General features: G+C 40.2%; 1 protein-coding gene across 1 annotated transcript in view; it reads left to right on the top strand.

Moving 5' to 3' along the window:
* CPB1 (carboxypeptidase B1) overlaps positions 1-19,244 on the top strand; it is a gene marked incomplete at its 5' end in the record, with an annotated part of 62,950 nt that overhangs the window by 39,307 nt on the left and 4,399 nt on the right. Inside the window, 9 exons of the mRNA XM_084638120.1 lie at positions 6,945-7,098; positions 7,187-7,262; positions 9,421-9,545; positions 11,767-11,869; positions 12,531-12,632; positions 13,995-14,096; positions 15,341-15,451; positions 17,460-17,550; positions 17,730-17,935. Coding sequence (XP_084494246.1) covers positions 6,945-7,098; positions 7,187-7,262; positions 9,421-9,545; positions 11,767-11,869; positions 12,531-12,632; positions 13,995-14,096; positions 15,341-15,451; positions 17,460-17,550; positions 17,730-17,935 — 1,070 coding nt within the window. The remainder of the gene's footprint in view (positions 1-6,944; positions 7,099-7,186; positions 7,263-9,420; positions 9,546-11,766; positions 11,870-12,530; positions 12,633-13,994; positions 14,097-15,340; positions 15,452-17,459; positions 17,551-17,729; positions 17,936-19,244) is intronic.

Raw genomic sequence — 19,244 nt, 5'->3', positions numbered from 1 at the left:
CTGTGCAACCTAATTCTGCATCTCCTAAATTCTGAATGCTTGACTTTGAAACCTCATTAATATTTTTAATATAGTTCATATGTTATTTCCTAGGTTTTTAAAAAAGCAAACGAACAGATATTCAATCATGTGCCATCATATGGAAACCACGAGGTCCTCAGTCGGGTTGAAATCTTTAGATCCATAGCACATATCTCTGCCTCTTGAGCTAATAGAGTAACTGATAGCAGTTGTAGGTTGTCTTCTTTTATGTGAACTAATCACTAGAAGCGAATGAGACTCAGTGAGTTTCACAGATATTTGCTAACAGCAGAGCAAAGGTGAGACTCAGGAATCTTGAGGTCCATTCCAGTCTCTGGAAGGCAGTGTGTTCTAGTGGGCATGAACCTTTCTGCCCATTACTCTAACGTTTGACCCCCATCTGCCTCATCTCCTCCAACTTGTCTTGGTCATAGACTTGTCTTTTCCCCACCCCTGTATCCCCATCCCATTCTCCTCACCTAACCAGTCCGAATCACCACACCTTAGGCTTCCCAGCCCAGTCCTACTCTCAGCTCTCTAGGAACCTTGACTCAGTCATAGAATCATAGAATTTGAGAGTTGGAAGGGACCTCCGGAGATCATCTTGTCCAACTCCCTGCTCAAAGCAGGACCAATCCTCAATTTTTGCCCCAGATCCCTACATGTCCCCCTCAAGGACTGAACTCAAAACCCTGGGTTTAGCAGGCCAATGCTCAAACCACTGAGCTATCCCTCCCTGCAGGTAGTCCCAGTCTACCCTCCCAATTTGCAGTAAAAGTATCGCTGCACCAACTCCCAGCCTCCTTGCCCAGACATTCATCCTCTAATTCGTGGCTCTACCCACAAAGTCCCTTGTAAATTATTATAGTTTCATTTTCTGTCAAAAGTTTTTTCCCCAGTATGTACACAAGACACCTATTACACCTGCACTTCTGATGATCTCAGACTTTACAAACATTAATGAAATAATCCTCTGAAAACCACTGTGAAGTAGGTGAATGTTATTACCCCCATTTTAAAATGGTGGAAATGAAACACAAAAAGATTAAGTGGCTTCCCCAAGGTCACACAATGAATTTGTGGAACAGATGGAAAGAGAACCCAGATTTCCTGACTCCTAGTCCTGGGCTTAACCATCAGAACTTCCTCTCTAATCATTTGCTTTGTGATATTTCTCTTTCACATAATCTTTGCTATCTCTATTTTACGGACCCTGCTGCTGGTTCATCTGTAGACTAGTCTTATGATCAGAGCATTAAGTATGCCTATGCCTTTGAGTTCCATGGCAAGGGGAAATATGGAAATATGGGGAAATATGGAATCTCAGATAAAGTCAACCTGTAAAGAAACTATGCAGGCAGACAAGTATATTGCCAATTACCTCCTTAGCTATGTTTTATGAAAGCTTTCTATTATTATGAATTAATGAAATATACTAAAGATATTTGCTTTTCTTGCCATTAAAATTTTCTTTCTTTCTGAAACTACTGTATCTCAAATACAATAGCAAGTTAAAAAACAGTATCCTGTACTTGATTTTTATGGCTTCTTTTATATTTTATACCAGCAGAAAGAGATAACTAGAGAGTACATATCAAGTGCTGAAAGTTTAGTGCTTCATATATTCCAGTTCCAGTACATCTCAAATCAGAAATCTGAGGCATTTATGCTATCATTTTTTCTTTTAAAATATTCATGTACATAACACTCGACACTAGCTTTTCTATACGTTCTGGGTCTGCTTCTTTTCTCTGATCAGTTTTATGACAGCTTAATACCATTGTAAAGTTACTCTTGATTTGTCCTAGTGTACTGAGGTGGGAGGCAGACCCCACTCCAAAACCAAACTAGAAACAGAGGAAATTAAAAATAGTAATAAGTTATAACATTTAATTGTATTTTCTTTTCCCTTTTTGTTTTCATGCTGCTTCTGCCAATTCTTCAGTATTTTTTAAAATGTGACCATTAAATGATTACGTAAATTGTCTGAATAGTAACCGTGCTATTTTATACCGATTTCAAACAGATATTCTTATGTTTACTCCCTAAAAATGGAAATACTGTTCATGGAGCTGAAAGTTGCTTTTAAAAATCCTAAACAGAACATTTCCAGTTCTAACAGAGCTAGACTTTCTAATGACAAAGATGTTTTACACTTTGCTCTGCTTCTTTGAATGTGCTTCTCTGAATCATGTTTGAAGAATTACAATATAATCCTTATAAATGAAATGTAGCTTTATGTAGTTTAAAAGGAAGACTGGATAGAAAAATGTTTTATGTTTAGCTTTGGTCACCATTATTCCTTTCGCACTTTCCAGTTGTAAGTTGTGCTGTCATAGACAATCGTGGTGGTGACAATATACTCTGCAATAAAAAACTTCTTTTAAAATAATCAGCATGTTCAATTTTTCTTACCAATTTTTTGTAAGTCCACACAAAATGAACTTACATCACATTTCTTTCAAATAAGTCAAACATTAAAGAAAATTCACACTGAGACAGTTAAATAGTTAAAGAGCTAGATTCTGACCTCCCTCGCACTGACGTTAGTCTAGAGTAAATCAGTGGAGCTCTATCTATATACCTGTGCAACATCAAATTCTTTGGGTCAGATACTTTCTTAACAGTTTTCCAGTCATTTGTACTAAACAGACTCAAAGTACTAATCAAAGCCTTTTTAAAAATTATTATGGGCCAAGTGACAGCTGACTCAGTATGGGTGTGCAGTGAGCAAAGCACTCAGGAGCCTGTCCTTCTCCTAGCACTTGTACACAGGAGTCAGCCACAACAGAACTACCTGCATTCTCTGAATGGAAGTATGAGGCCTCTGCTATCGCTAGCACTGATGAGTGCCCTAGAGGATGCAACACAGGTGACTGTTGTCCCCTCCCGCCGCAGAAGGGGATGACTAGTGGCTGGAAATGCACCAGCAACACTTTTTGTAAAAATATAGCAAAGTCCACTAGTTATACGTGACAGGTTTCAGAGTAGCAGCCGTGTTAGTCTGTATTCGCAAAAAGAAAAGGAAAGGAGTACTTGTGGCACCTTAGAGACTAACCAAAGGTGCCACAAATACTCCTTTTCTTTTTGCGAATACAGACTAACACGGCTGTTACTCTGAAACCTGTCAAAAAGAAAAGGAGTACTTGAGGCGCCTTAGAGACTAACAAATAAATTGGTTAGTCTCTAAGGTGCCACAAGTACTCCTTTTCTTTTTAGTTATACGTGGTTAATTACTATGATATCTGATGCCCTGATATGCTCCTGGCATCCCCATGCATAAAGCCTCCAGCTATCACCACTCATGTGGGGCACCTTCACTCCCTTCCGAGTGGCTCTGGGTACTGGAAATGATTTATTTACTTTTAAATCCTGGAGCCCTGGCAGACTTTCTTCTAAAAAACAAAGATTAAAACTAACAGTCAAGTTATTTGTATCCATTGCCATGTCTCTAACACCAGATACCAGTCAATCTCAGTGTGTTTTAGTGTCAAATGTGTACTTCTCACACAGAACGCTCCAAAGTGTAAGTCGCTTCAAGTGCAGCTGGAAAAAGGATATGTCGCTATTCACACAGATGATGAAAAACAGAATGACTAATTCATACATATCCACGTTCATAAGGAAGAAACACGTCGCTGATTCTGATCTCACACCAATTTTATATCTTTTGTTTCAGTGGAGATGTGAGAGCAGATTCAGACCCACTATTACCAGGAATTGTTAAGACCCTTCCAGTAATGTTCTGTGAAAGTCCTCATTGATGACCATTTTCATCCAGAGTCTGGATTAGCAGTGGGCAAGCAGATTCCTTCATTCTGCCTGCCCTCTCCTAAGGTAAAACCTCACTGAGCAACATTCAGCCCTAGTGACCTTTTGTTGTGACTTATACTGTTCCTAATAGCTTATTTTTGACATTTCCCCCCAGAGGGATATTGATTCCCTCCCAATAAAAAACCCCAATTATTTTTTCCTAAATTTATTTTGCTCAGCCTCCCTGCCTCACCTCTATGAGACACAATTCAGGAGCCAGGGATCTATGTCACACGCGCCAAAGAATTTCCCCAATGTGTTAGCTGCAGCCAAATCCTCAGAATACTGTCAGAGCCTGGATTAATTATTACAAGGACTGGTTCACTTTCTCATCTCCAACATCCCTAAGAAATCTTGGAGTCTTGAAGATTTATTTCCAGAACTGCTGCTAAACACTAGCAAATCTTGTGTAATTCACAGTAGGTCTTCTCCTGGTTATGTCAGGTGAGAGAAATCCTCAGGCAGTTGAATGTAAGGAATGTAAAAGTGTGCATCATATGCATGGAATGCTACTGCATGATGCTCATTGGAAATATTCTTTGGTTGCTATGGAGCCTCCATCTGTTTATAAATGTAAAGAAAAATGGGGATTCAGTATTCCTTTATATGAGAAAGACTTAAAAGAGCTTAACAAGTTTTTTTGGTGGGGGGAGATAAGAGAGAACATAGCATAAGGTTTCTCTACAGTCCGTGCTGTACCTCTCATGCTGTTCTTTCTTCCTGAGAGAGAAGAGAGACTGTTTCATCTACAGTTCATGTGAGGAACTGCTAGGTAGAAATAGGTCAGAGTAGATAAACTCAGCAGCTGTTTATACCCATAAATGACAAAATATTACCCATTTTCATAGGCTGTATAACTACATTTGAATGACTAGGACTTGGAACTTAACTCTAATGCCCGAAAAACACTAACAGAAGCTGAGAACTAAAAAGAGACTGATATACTGAAAGCAAGGCAATTAACACAGTTCCCAATTTATTTATGCACCTCCTAGAATGTCCACAGTTTCTACATTTGGAGGATGATAATCCGAGCAATAGTAAGAGCTAATGGCATTATCAGACATAGCTATAACTACATTGTATTTGTGGCCAAAGGCTCAATGTTGCTCTGAACTTAATTCTTTCAGCCATCAGCAGAGAGAATTATGTACACAATAATGCAAAACCCAGGATTCTTTTGAATTGAAAAGCAACATTTTATCAGAGAAATGGACTTCATCCTTACCAAAACAAGTCTGACTACTAGTGTGGAAAGTAATCTGGCTAGCATTTTAGATCAATGAAAGAGAGACAGGAAGAAGAATTTAAAGGGAAGTTCATGGATCCCTAATTAAGACCCCAAACACTTACACATGTGCTTAAATTTACTATCATGATTCACTGCACTGAAGTGAGTGGGACTGTTCACAGTTAAGCACAATAAGTATTTGTAGGCTCAGGGCCCAAGGATAGAGAAAGGGTGAATAAAGGGGAGGTAAGAAGGGAAAGTGCTACAGAAATGTTAATTCTTTTAAACCGAATCTAGAAATACTGTATGCATATGACTGCTGAATACTTTTTACTTCGTAAACATTAAAATAGCAGAGATATGGTTGAACAAGGAAAAATGGAATTTACATGGTATAAAACTTTTGAATAGATAAGTAAATACTTTTAAATAACAAATCTAGTAGAGAGGAAGATTCTGAAACCTATAAAAATAAGTATTAAAATAGATCATTAAAACAACATCAAACTGGAAAGAATATTCAAACAATACATTTAGCAAACATATCTGTAGTACATGAAAGTAAAAATGAGAAAGTGGGTCAAATTCAGCCCTGGTGTAAACAGGCAAAACTCCATTGAAATCCATTAAGCACTACCTGCTTATATAAGCGCTGAATTTGAAAAAATGGGGAAAAGATTTCTCTCAACTATACCTGTGTAAATGTGAGGTATTGATTTTATTATTTGTGCAGCAGTAGCTCCTGGAGTCCCCAGCAAGAGACAGGGACTCATTATGCTAGACACTGCACACATATAATAATGAAAAGACAATCCCTGCTCCAAAGACTTTACAATCTTTCTCTAAAGTTACAGGGGTGTAACCGAGAGCAGAATTTAGCTCGCAGTTGATAGCAGAGAATGTGAGGAAGTCAATGCATTGGTAAGCACTTTTGCAGAAGAGTTAGATAGTACACATGTAACAAAGGAAATGGATATGAAAGACTACTATTGACAAAAAGTACTAGATCCAGATAAGACACAGTATGTGTATATGTGATAAAGGACATGGGGATAAAAATCAAGCAGGTCTTAACCATCATTTTTGACATTTTCTGATGGCAGTTTAGATTTCTGAGGAGTGGCTGACACATACATAACACTTGTCTGAAGAAAATGTGTCAGCCATCTAAAGACGTAGTGCCAAATCCTGTTCCCATTGAAATCAATGGCAAAACTCCCATTGACTTCAATTAGCCAGAATTTGACTCAAGTCTAGAAAAGGCCACAAGCAGAAATAAATGAGTTATTTAAATGAGCAAGTTAATCTAGACACAAGCTGGGATAACTCTGTGACTCCACTCCCATATGCATCTGCACAGTAAAAAAGGAGGGGAAACCACAGACATCCCCTGAAAAAAAATCTAAATAAGTGTGTCTTATTTAACTTGCCCATTTCCCACAGTCCTTTTAAAAATAAGCTCCCATTGACTTCAATGGGAGATTTGTAGGTGAAAGGGCATGGGTAGCCTGTTGCTGGCTGGGTTCTAATTTATACAAATCACATCTTCATTCAAGTAACTGTTTCTTATTGTACCTTTTAGCCAGACTGACCTTACTCACAATGAAGAGTACCTTGCTTACACAACTAACTGAAACAAATGAGACTTCCTGTGGAGTACGTTACTAATCACTGAGACTTTTATTCACAAGCCAACCTCCAGTTGTGGGGTTGGTTTTTTTCAGATGTTAAATGTAGATGATCACACAAAGTAGGCATAGTGTTCTTCTCCCATCTAGCCTGGAATAATTAATATGAATCTTAATTACATTAAATATGCATGTAGGTTAAGTCACAAAACCTCACAAAACCACCTCATGCTGTCCAATAAAACCCCAAGAGGAAGTCAGTTGCTCACAGAGCAATAAGAAGACGAGTAGAACTGAGCTGACAGACAGTATTTGCTCTAGAGAAACAAGAAACATGAAGTCTATGGTGCCTTTAGGCTTGATTGTAGCTACTTTTGCTCTTACTTCTTCTTGCTGTTTTGACAGGTAGAGCTTTCTCACTTTAACTGAACCTGGATAGAAACATTTTTGATGCTCAGATCTGTTACTCACTTCTTTCCTTTATGTTTTGAAGTGCAAAGGTATACCGTGTGAAGCCTCAGAATGAAAAACAAGTGAACTTCTTGAAGTACCTGGCCAACATTAAACAGGTGAGAAATTTTATGGGGGATTTGGGTTCTGGTTATTCAATACCTGGTACGTTGTGGTGTGGAAATTTTTAAATAACACTATATTACAACTGCAAAGAGTCCTGTGGCACCCTATAGACTTACAGACGTATTGAGCATAAGCCGTTAGTCTGTTAGCCTATAAGGTGCCACAGGACTCTTTGCCACTTTTAAAGATCCAGACTAACACGGCTACCCCTCTGATACTTGACTATATTACAAGACAATGTCATATTTTTATTGAGTTCTGACAACGTGCTTGGGACTGTACAGACATTAAACAAGACACAGCCCTTATCCTCAGGGGCTTCCAATCTAGCTTAGAGACAGATAAAGCAGTTAAGACATCACAAATTCTGTATTAACATATATATGCACAGCTGCCATTGAACTCAATGGAGGTTGCTCTGTGCTACACAGGGTAAAATAATGCACCCCAAAAATCCCCTACTCCCAAAGAGGTGGTCAGAGCTGCAGCTCTGCTGAATTCTTCCCCATAGTCCTAGACTATTCAAAAGCTCTTTCTCTTTGCAAACTAGACAGATTTCCAAATGGAAGTTTCTGCTGATTGGACAAAGATGCAGAGATCTTGAGGGATCTATGGATTTAATGGGAAAAATTCCCATGCCAATTCTGAGGAAAACCCATTTCTCTTCCCAGATGGAATGAACCAGAGGAAAATATTTTCTAGCTGCTATGTGGCCTTTATGTTAACATAAGGGTTTTCTACATACAGAGCCTTTTAGAAAGTACTGTACCTAGCATTTTAATATTACAGCAACTCCAGGGCTATTTTACTTAGGAGTCTATCAGAAGTTTATAAATCAGTCACAAAATGTTGCTCTCATGTGAACCTTATCATAAAAAGATTTCTGTTCAGAAAAGAGGGCACTAAAATAGATATATGGCAAATTCAGCTGCTTTCAGCACACTTACCTTTCCATATCAACCTTTGGGTTTATGTATGTTCAAGATGTTTATAAAGCAAAACTGTAAAATAGTTTTTGAAAACCATGCAGGGGTTCCACGACATTTTAATGGAACTGTTATGACTTCAGTGGCAGCATGACAAGCTGACTTTTCCACACTGTAGCCTAAGGACTTTTCAAAAACTATGTTACTATAATTAATCCAAATAAATAAAAGCAAAAAGAAGCACTAGTTTATAATCCAAATAACATTGAAGGGCTACAAAAATTTTTCAAATTAAACATATTTTTCCTCCCCCATCAAGAAAACATCTAAAGTCACTTAAAAATACTGAACAAAACTGGACCATATTTTAGGAGAATAAAAAAACATATTGTTTGAAAGTTTCCATAATTTTCAGCATGATGCAATGTAAATTGTATGCAGTCTACATCTCCAAAAAGAAGTGTTGATCTTGGAATGCCTAACACATTATTAACTATACTGATGAAAATGAAATGCTGTGCATTTACATAATATCCTCTTGAGAGCCTGGTCTTTCTCCCATTGAAGTCAATGTCAACATTCTCTTTTTGTAATGGGAATTTTGCCATTGGCTACAATAACAGAAGCATTGTGATTTCTACTATAATATGAAAAGAAGTTCTGCTAACATCTAAACAGCAGCAGAACTGGAGCATCACCTTTTCATAAAAGCATGGGATGAATTTTAGATTCATGCTTACATGTTTTAAATGAAGGACCCTCCTGATCGAGCTCCAATTGAAATCAATGGGAGTTTGAGCAGACATGTAATACCTTTTCATTGGGGCCCCAGTTTCAGTTTCTTCGAGTTTGTTGATACGCTAAAACATGTTTTGTGCGACTGGAGCAATGATTGCAGTTCTTTTCTCCTGTTTGCATTCAAGGGAGTATTTTAGGAAAAAATATTTTTTTAAATCATAATCTAAAATGACACCAGTTATGATTTAGCAGTTATTGTTGAATGATCAATCCCAGAGCAGTTGAAAAACAGTCCTTCATAGCAGACTCGAACTTCTGAGATGGTTCCATTCTCAGAAATATATAGAAATAGGGCTTTATTTCAAAGAGAAAACAAAACACTGACCGACAATGGTTCTCCTGAGCATTAAACTACTCACCATTCACAAGTGCATGCTTGACTTGACTACATACTAAAATGAGACAATTTGAATTTCTCCCTGTGCAGCTTGACTTCTGGCACCCAGATTCAGCCCCTCATATAGTCACTCAGATGCAGGTGGATTTCCATGTCAGTACACATCAGTCTAGATCTGTCCAGACCCTCATGGAACAGAATGAAATACAATATGAGTAAGTTTTACTTAATTATTCTAGCCCAATGCAGAATAAAAGGAAGTTGTCTGGAGACCAGTGAGGGGGTTTTCAGAAACACCTAAGTGTCTAAGGAGCTCACATTCCTCTGACTTTCAATTAATCCCATATCTGTTGCACTCCACTCAAACAAGAAAATCTTTACACAGGAATACCATTGTTTAGGGTTGTGAAATGTCCAAGGATTTAGATTTTACTTTGGTTCCGAGTGCTAAGATTTTTGCATTTTTCCTAAACCACTTCTCTGATTTGTTTTAGTGCTACAGAATCCCAACAACACAACCAAGGTCCCTAGTATTGTAAAGGATGCATGGGGCCAACCCTTACATATACATGGAGTCCCACTGACTTTGATGAGCATTGTGGATGTGCAGTACTGCTGAAAATCAAGCCCAATGTGTCCTCAGATGGATACCCCCAAAAAAAGGGAAATCTGGGTGTTAACCTGCTTGTCACCATCTGTAAAATGAGGATAATAATTACATCACAGCGAGACTTAATTCATAAGTGTCTGCAAGTGCTTTGACATCCTCAGATAAAAGACCCTAGAGAAATAGCACACGCTATTAATATAGTGGGCTCAGCAGAGAGAGAATGATTGAGTACCTAGAGACCTAAAACTTTCGTCACCGCTTTTAAGCCATCGTCTGAAGTAAACTCAACTATACTAAAAATAATGTCCTGGAAGTTTATTATCTTTCTGAACCAAGTACAAGGACTTTACTACAGTTAGTCTGTACAGCGTTTTTCTTTGGCTTGATAATACTATGTTCTTAAATATACCTGATCAGAGAGGAAGGATGGTCCAGTAGTTAGAGTGCTAGCCTCAGAATCAGGAAACCCACAAGCTCAATTCCTTGCTCTGACACATAATTTGTGTGTGACCTTGGGCAAGTCTCTTAGGGCTTGTCTACACTTAAAACTCTACAGTATGCTTAGTGCCCTTAGATCTAGTATGGGTGCTCCACTGTAGGTGCATCTGTGCCTCTAATCGGAGAATTTTGGTAGCAGAGTCCATCTGGCCCACACATACGCCCTCCCTCCCTCATGCTCTGCCATAAGGCTATCTAGCGCTGCACAGGCCAACTGCCCTTTGTTCCTTCTCAGCCGCCCTTGCCCTGAGACGGAACGAGTAGCAGTCCAGTTTACTTACTTACGTTATATTTAATAGTGTTAGTTTATAGTTCTTCTTAGAGTTTCCATTCTTTTTAGTAGTACTTTAAAATTTCCGTTCTTCAATTCAAAAAAAAAATCCTGCAGAAGTGCACCTTCTGCCAACAGTTGAAAGCTAGGTCCCGAAAGAACTGGGAGCTAAAGCTGAAATTCCTCCTCATGGAGGGCACTCTTAAACCAGCATCTGACCCAGTCCTAAGTCCTCTCCAGGACGCAGATCATCCCCAGAGCTATGTGGCACTCTATTGGCAATATATGTAAAACATGCATTCTATATTGTTTGTCATAACTTTTGTGTATCTCTGATGAGAAGGAGAAAGTGTGTGCAGGCATTTATGACAACTCTTAGTTCCAAAAGGTTGTTATGGAGAAACAATTCCATGAGAGACCACTTGCCCTGGATTTTGCGGTCATTTAGGTGGGCTTCCCAGCCTATTAGAGAGGCATCTGTTGTTAGAATCAGTGTTGGTGGGGGTTGCATGAAAGGAATGACTGCACGGACGTTGTATGGTTCTTGGATGTTGTTTGGTACAGAGGTGGTAGCTAGGTCGACAGAAGAATTCTTCTAATGCTATCTACACAGGAACTTAGGTTGGATTAGCATCACTGCATGGGGGCGTGGATTTTTCATACCCCTCATCAGTGTAGTTAAACTAACCTAATTTTCTAGTATAGAGTAGGCAAAAGTATTTCTGTGCCTTAGATCCTCATCTATAAAATAGGGATAGTTCTTCTCTATCTTACAGAGGTGTTGTAAGAATAAACTCATTGAAGTCTGTGAGGTGCTCACAGACTATGCCAATGGGCCCTATAATTACCTTAGATCAGTGGTTTTCAACCTGTGGTCTGCAGTCCCCTGGGGGCCCACAGACTATGTCTAAGATTTCCAAAGGGGTCTGCTCCTTCACTTGAAATTTTTAGGGGTCCACAAATGAAAAAAGTTTGAAAACCGCTGTCTTAGACGGACTTATTGAATGTGATTAATATTTTCTTTACCAGCCAGCATATATATTATTTTGTATTGTAGAATTTTATTGCATAACCTGCAAGAAAAGATTGAAAAACAGTTTGATGGCAAAAGGAATTTTACTAGCAGACACAGTTACACGAAGTACAATGACTGGTACAAGGTACGGTACAAAGCTTATGGATTTACGGGCAAATCCTGGTCTCCCCTTCACAGCTGCAGAGGTCTCTTTGGCAGGATTTGTAGAGGCCTCTCCAGCAGAATTTGAAAAGGCCACAGAGAAAGTGTACACCTTTTGTACAGCATGGGGCCCCATCCCTGTGGGTTAGTCATGTGCAATGGGGTTTGGGAACGGGACATTGTGGGGGAGAAATGGAATCAGATAATCTGCCACCATACAAATCTTCTAGTCCTGCTCTCTGCACAAAGGGAGTGGGAGGAGGGGGAGAAATTACTGAGAGGCCATTCCAGCTTCCAAGTAGCCACCAAGGAGCATCTCTGCAGTTCCCCTGAAGCCTGGAAGAGGGAAGGGGGAAATGAGATTGCTCCAATTTTCCCCTGTATATAACCTAAGCAGCCAATCAAATTACTCAGGTTGGGGAAAGGATATTTAACCCTTTGAGGCAAATGGAGCCCTGAATCAAGAAAACAAGAAAGCATGTGCTTACGTCCTACTGGCTTAAATTTAAGCATGTGATTACATGCTACCCTGAATGAGGATGCTTTCCTGAATCAGTACTGTAATCAGAGACAGCCTCCCTTTGATTCTGAATCATATTTAATCCAAAACTTGTTCCGTAACTGCACATGATTTGTTAATCTAGATTGCTGCCTGGACTGCTAGAATTACTAAAATTTATCCAAAACTGGTCTCCCGCATCCAGATTGGAAGTACTTTTGAAAAGCGACCTATGTACCTCCTTAAGGTATGCATTTCTTTCCGGTGAGATTACGCACATGAAGAGTGGTTCAGATATTCAAATATATTACAAATTAATTAAGTAGAGGTGAAAACAGCATCATACATAAATAATACTGCTCTAGTCTATTACATTTCCAACGCTAATATGAAGAAACACATTTAGATGACATATTGCCTGAGAAAGTGACCAGATTTAACACTGACACTGCAGTTGGGAAATAGCAATGGAGATACAGGGTTTGCAGAGACAGATAGGATACTGCAGTGATGTATGTGGTAAAAGGACCCAGACAGACAGATATAAGCCAATACTGAGTACATTAGCTATGGTCCCTTAAATATGGTCTAGATGCTGAATACCTAACAAAAGATCTATGAAAATACACAGATCAGCGGGTCTTCATTTAGAGCCAAATCCCGTAAGCCTTACTTAGGCAAGACTTCTGTGAGAAGGACTCAAATCTCATGGATCGCACCCACGGGGTGAGGATGGAGTGCTGCTCTCATAGCATTTCCCTCCTCTTTTGGGACCATGGAGAAACTCCTCTCGTGCACAGGGACTCTGTGGCTGACAGAAAGAGAGGTGGAAGAGAGGCCCAGCCACTTTCTGTGACACTGTCTCATACTGAGGCCATGGATATCCAATAAGGAATTAATCCTGCTTGAAATAACATTTCCCATCAAGACTTTTCAATTCGGTGTCAGAGGATAAAGGCATTAAAAAATGCTGCAGCCAGTATAAAAGTGAACTGGGTTCTAGCTGTACACAAAATACCTACGGTTTAAAAGCCCAGTATTCTTGACTCTCAGTTACCCCATTCAGACTAGGGGCAAAATAAATGAGTTTGATGACTGCATTTTTAACACTTGATAAGTTTTCTGCACACAAAAACTATATACTTTCAGCGTGAATGACTTTCTGTAGGTTAAGAGAAAACAATCAGAACAAAAAATAGTAAAGTCTTCATGAGACAGCAGCGTGTTTCATGTCTCACGAAATGGCAGTTGCTTCTTCAGACAATAGTCTATGTGATATTTAAAGCAACCATAAAAGAAAACAAAATCATAGTAGTTATATAGCTGCAAGCACCATAGGTAACTACACCGACATTTTCCTTCTACCATACAGAAGAGAGGGGCAGGTTTCATGACATCACTATTCATATCAGATCTGAATGTTCTACATATAAAGTGTAGCATTCACTACTTTGGATACTTTTTTTTTCCTGTAAAGTTCTCTCAAAGGGCCACAGGCTAAAAGGGCCATGTTTTTTCTTGTAGAAGTGTCAGTGTGGGCTCTACAGGGCCCAGTTAATAGAGGAACAGCTCCACAACGAAGAAGAGTAACATCTTTGTTTTTGAGCAGGTTGGGAAGGAGAACGGCAGGAAGAAGGCCATTTTCATGGACTGTGGGATCCATGCACGAGAATGGATCTCACCTGCATTCTGCCAGTGGTTTGTGAAGCAGGTGAGCAAACATGATCTCATTCAGATACTCCACATCCAGAATTTTGCTAGGGGTTACATCCTGGCCTACTTCCTTTGCTGTATGGAGCTATGTAGGCCTAGCCATGCTCAGTTACCACAGAGTACTACTCGTATCCTATAGTGGGCGCTCCACCAAGAGTAGCCAAATATCCTTTCCCCAGCAATTAAACGGAATGTGAAAGATACCTCATAGACTGTAATAACTGTTCTGTAGGAGAGGGGAAGAAAGCCAAATTGGAGATTTGCCCCTTTTCTCCAATGTGGCTGTTGTGGGGGTGGAGTAAGGGAAGCAGGATCTGAAAAAGACCCCTCTGGGTGGGGTTTTGGTCAAAATTAAAAGGCAAATTTATAATGAAAAAGATCTTTTTGATCTCTTGGCATATTCTGTGTTAAAGTACTTGTTTGCTGAAACTCATCTGTATTTGTGAAATCATTTTTTTATTACATAATTGGAGTCTTCAACAATGTAATGCTGGGACAGAGCTGCACTAAACCAGTGGTTCTAAAACTTCTTTTCTGGCGACCCAGGTGAAGAAAATTGGTGATGCCCACAATGCAACGGAACTGGGGATGAGGGGTTTGGAGTGTGGGAGGGCGCTCTGGGCTAGGACAGGGGGTTGGGGTGCAGGAGGGGGTCAGGACTTTGGGCTGGGGGTGCTGGCTCAGGGTGGGGTCAGGGTTGAAGGGGTTGGGGGTGCAGGAAGGGGCTCCTGGTTTGGGGGGCTCACCTCGGGCAGCTCCCAGTCAGAGATGCAGCGGGGATGCTAAGGCAGGCTTCCTGCCTATCTGGGCACCGCAGACTGTGCTGCACCCCAGAAGCGGCCAGCAGCAGGTCTGGCTCCTAGGTGAAAGCGCACAAGCAGCTCCATGCGGCTCTTGCCTGCAGGCATCGCCCCCTCCCCCAGTTCCCATTGGATGGTTCCAGGCCAATGGGAGTCCGGAGCTAAGGCAGGGGCAGTATGCAGAGTCCCGTGGCTCCCCAACCTAGGAGCCGGACCTGTTGCTGGCCGCTTCTGGGGCACAGCGTGGTGTCCGAACAGGTAGGAACTAGCCTGCCTTAGCCTAGCACCACCGACAGGACTTTTAACGGCCCGGTCAGCATTGCTGACCAGAACCACCACAACCCAGTGCTTTACATTCCACGACCTAGTACTGGGTCGTGACCGTCAGTTTGAAAACCACTGAACTAAACCATACTTCTGTGTACATGTCTCTCTCTTACAGGCAGCCAGCACCTATAAGAAGGACAAGATCATGACACATCTATTGGACAGTCTGAACTTCTATGTTCTCCCGGTGTTCAACATTGATGGCTATATCTGGAGCTGGACTCAAGTACTATCCACATTTAGTTATTTTCTATCACTCACCTATTTTAGTGTCTGAGAGTCATTAAGATTTTACATCCCCACTTAAAATAAAAACATCTCTCTATGACCTTGAAGTTATTATTCCTGAGAGTACAACTTAGAACAATACTGTAACCAATTATTTAATAGACCAAGGATTCCCTTAGATTGCCAATACTTCCCTCTAGTGCAAAGTAATGTACATTGGAAAAAATTATCACAACTATACATACAAAATGATGGGGTCTAAGTTAACTGTTACCACCCAAGAAAGATCTAGTTGTTATTAGGATATTAGAAACCATTAGCAAAGGGATAGATAATAAGACTGAAAATTATAAATCCATGGTACACACACACCTTAAATACTGTGTGCAGTTCTGGTCAACCCATCTCAAAAAAGATATATTAAAATTGGAAAAAGTACACAGAAGGGCAACAAAAATGAGTAGGGGAATGGAACAGCTTCCATATGGGGAGCAATTAAAAAAACTGGGGCTGTTCAGCTTAGAAAGGAGACCAACTAAGGGGGGATATAATAGACGTCTATAAAATTATGAATGCTGTGGAGAAATTAAATAAGGAAGTGTTATTTACCCCTTCACATAACACAGGAACTAGGAGTCACCTGATGAAATTAATAGGCAGCAGCTTTAAAAACAAACAAAAGGAAGTACTTCTACACAATGCACAGTCAATCTGTGGAACTAACTGCCAGGGGATATTGTGAAGGCCAAAAGTATAACTGGGTTAAAAAAAGGAATTAGGTAAGTTCATGGTGGATAGGTCCATCAATGGCTATTAGCCAAAATGGTCAGGGATGCAACCCCATGCTCTGGAGGTCCCTAAACCTCCAACTGCCAGAAACTTGGCCTGGATGACAGGAACTGAATCATTCAAAATAGTCCTGTTCCGTTCATTCCCTTTGAAGCATCTGGCACTGGCCACTGTCAGAAGACAGGCTACAGGGCTACACGGATCATTGCTGTGAGCCAATTTGGCTTTTCTAAGTTCTTGTTCAAGACTGAGAATCACATCATTTTCCATGTAGAGGATCATAGGTTTTTTATTTTTAGTTCATGTCACTATCAAAATCTTAGGATAAAATTAACCCAGGTAAAGTAGGAGTGCTTGATCAAAGTCCTTGATACCGTACAAGTCCCTCATTGACCTTTTGTGGAGATGGGGAAATGGATGAAGAGGTTACACAGCCAGTCTTTTGCATCTTCTGCTAACCATAGTGGGGCTCTACACTGGCCCTAAACAGGCTGGTGCAGAGAAGACTATTTAAGTTGGAATGGGATGACGATACGTGGATCCACACTTACACCAATCCAATTGCCCCAACCCCATGCATAGGGGACACCAAAAGCTGTGCTCCTTATTCAGACAACATTGGTGGAGGGGCTGTGTTGCAGTCCATGGACTGGATGTGAGGGGTAGATTCTATCCCCTGCCCCTGTACAAAGCTTGATTACATGGGTTATATGGATCAGGGGGTATATATGAATTTCAGCCATTAATAATTACTCCATTGCTTCTCAAATATGATAGATTGTTCTAAGGATCAGAACAGGACGCTTTCTCTTTGTATTCTCTGCAGTTCTCAGTACTTTATCTGCAGTCACATCAGGTCCTGTGTTTATAGTTACTTGAAAGCATCATATATAGCCAGCTGGGAACCGAAATCCAAGCAAATGGGAAGAAAAATGCCTGTTCTAATTGTTCAGTTCTTTGCTAACACATTGTAGACTTGAGGTACAGTTCATGCTTTGGAGACTCAGACTGACACAGGAAAAATTCATTAGATGTGCATTCCCTGTGGACTGCTTTTCCTTTGACTGGTATTGTCTTTTATTTTAAAGATGAAAGTCCTCCTGTTAACCATGTGGATTTTAGACAAGTTCTGAATCAATTTTTACCTTCCACACTGTGCCCAATCTGAGAAAATAAGGAAGATGAGGTTTAAATACTTCAATCATTTTGTCTTGCAGGATCGTATGTGGAGAAAAAACCGTTCCAAAAACTCCAGCACCAAATGCATTGGCACTGACCTGAACAGGAATTTCGCTGCTGCGTGGGGCAGTAAGTAATTTAACTAAAATAAAGAAGATATTAAAACTAATCAGCAGGAGTTGGTTGATGATGTGGGTAAATTGGTCAGTCAATGAAAATGAAGAAGTTTAATATTCCAATTAACACTTAACTGAATTTAGGCTGCAATTCAAATAATGATAAACTGTGAATACGAATCTTATTTGCAGCTACTGGTTTCATCTCAGATGACCCATGCAATGAAACCTACTATGGATCTGCACCAGAGTCGGAGGATGAGACTAAAGCTGTTGCCACCTTCATTCGTAACCACCTCTCTTCCATCAAGGCTTACCTGACCATCCATGCTTATTCTCAGATGTTGATGTTCCCTTATGGCTATACTTTCCATAAAGCACCTAATCACGATGAACTGGTATGTAGAGAAAAATAGACCCATGATGAGTTTGTAAGGGCTGAATTTGATCTCATACATCACTGACTTCAGCAGAGCTATTCATGCTTTACACCAGGAAAAATGAAATCAGAATCAGCTTGGGTAGCGTACTCATGTAAACTTTTGGAAACTATGTACTCTGAGATACTGAGACCTTCACATGGGTTCTTGTGTGCCTTCAATTCCCATTTAGAGCTGGTGAAAATTTTTCAACTGAAACTTTTTAAAAAATCAAAAAATGTTTTTTTTAAAATGTGAAATTTTCACAACTTTGTGTTGCTTATATTTTTTATGGAACTGGAAAATGAAACATTTAGTCAGATTTTCTTTCTCATTTTCTTTTCAATTTAGTATTTTTTCTTTTTTAGAGGCAAAATAGTAGAAGGAAATGAAGGTGGAAAGAGGAAAGAGGGAGAAATGGGGAAAATAAGATAACTTAGTTTTTTTTCATATTCTGTTTTCAACAAATATTGTGAAATATTTCAAATAATCAGAAACATTTCTTTTCAAAACACATGGAATAAACATGACTTCAAGTTATTTGTGATTTTCCCCCTCCCCATTATCAATCCATCTCTGCTCCCATTATCTACACAAAAATCCATTAGCACCTCAGAGGAGGAGATCATACCCCTCTCTACATTTTCAGCCAAACTCAACCTTTTCTTACCGGATCACTGTCAAATTTAACAAGCTCCAAACTGCACCCTCTCTAAATGTCCACCCAATAAAGAAAAAATATATATATACTGTGACAGGGTCAGGCCAGATGGCTACAGGAGAGTGATCCTATTGAGATCCGGGAAGTGGTCGGGCAAAGCCTGCTCACTGCTAAAGGATCCCCCCCCACCAGCCTAAGAGGGGGATCCACAGGACCTGGCACCAAATAAATACGGGGGACAACTAATGAAATAACAGGGACAGGAGAGTGGTCAAAGGGTCAAACAAAGGGAACCGGACGGGGACACCGAGCAGAGAACCCCGGACAGCGCCCACTGCTTCTCAAAGGCATCAAGAGAGTCAGTGGACGCCGCCCAGAGGAACTCTGCCTGGATACGTGAACGGACCAAGGATTGGAAATAGGCCCCACACTCACAGGAGACTCCATCGGCCAACCTCCTCACTCTGGTTTTATAGATGGCCATTTTAGCTAGGGCCAGGAGGAGGTTGACCAGGAGATCCCATGACTTTGTGGGACTGTGGATAGGGAGTGTATAAATAAGAAGGTGAGGGGAAAACTGCAACCAAAAGCATACTAAAATATTCATGAGGAGCCGGAATAGGGGCT

The sequence above is a fragment of the Lepidochelys olivacea genome (genome assembly GCF_965140295.1).
Source record: "Lepidochelys olivacea isolate rLepOli2 genome assembly, chromosome: 9".
Classification (NCBI taxonomy): Eukaryota; Metazoa; Chordata; order Testudines; family Cheloniidae; genus Lepidochelys; species Lepidochelys olivacea.
Note: the sequence above shows the minus strand (reverse complement) of the source record. Positions and strands in the feature narration are given on the sequence as shown.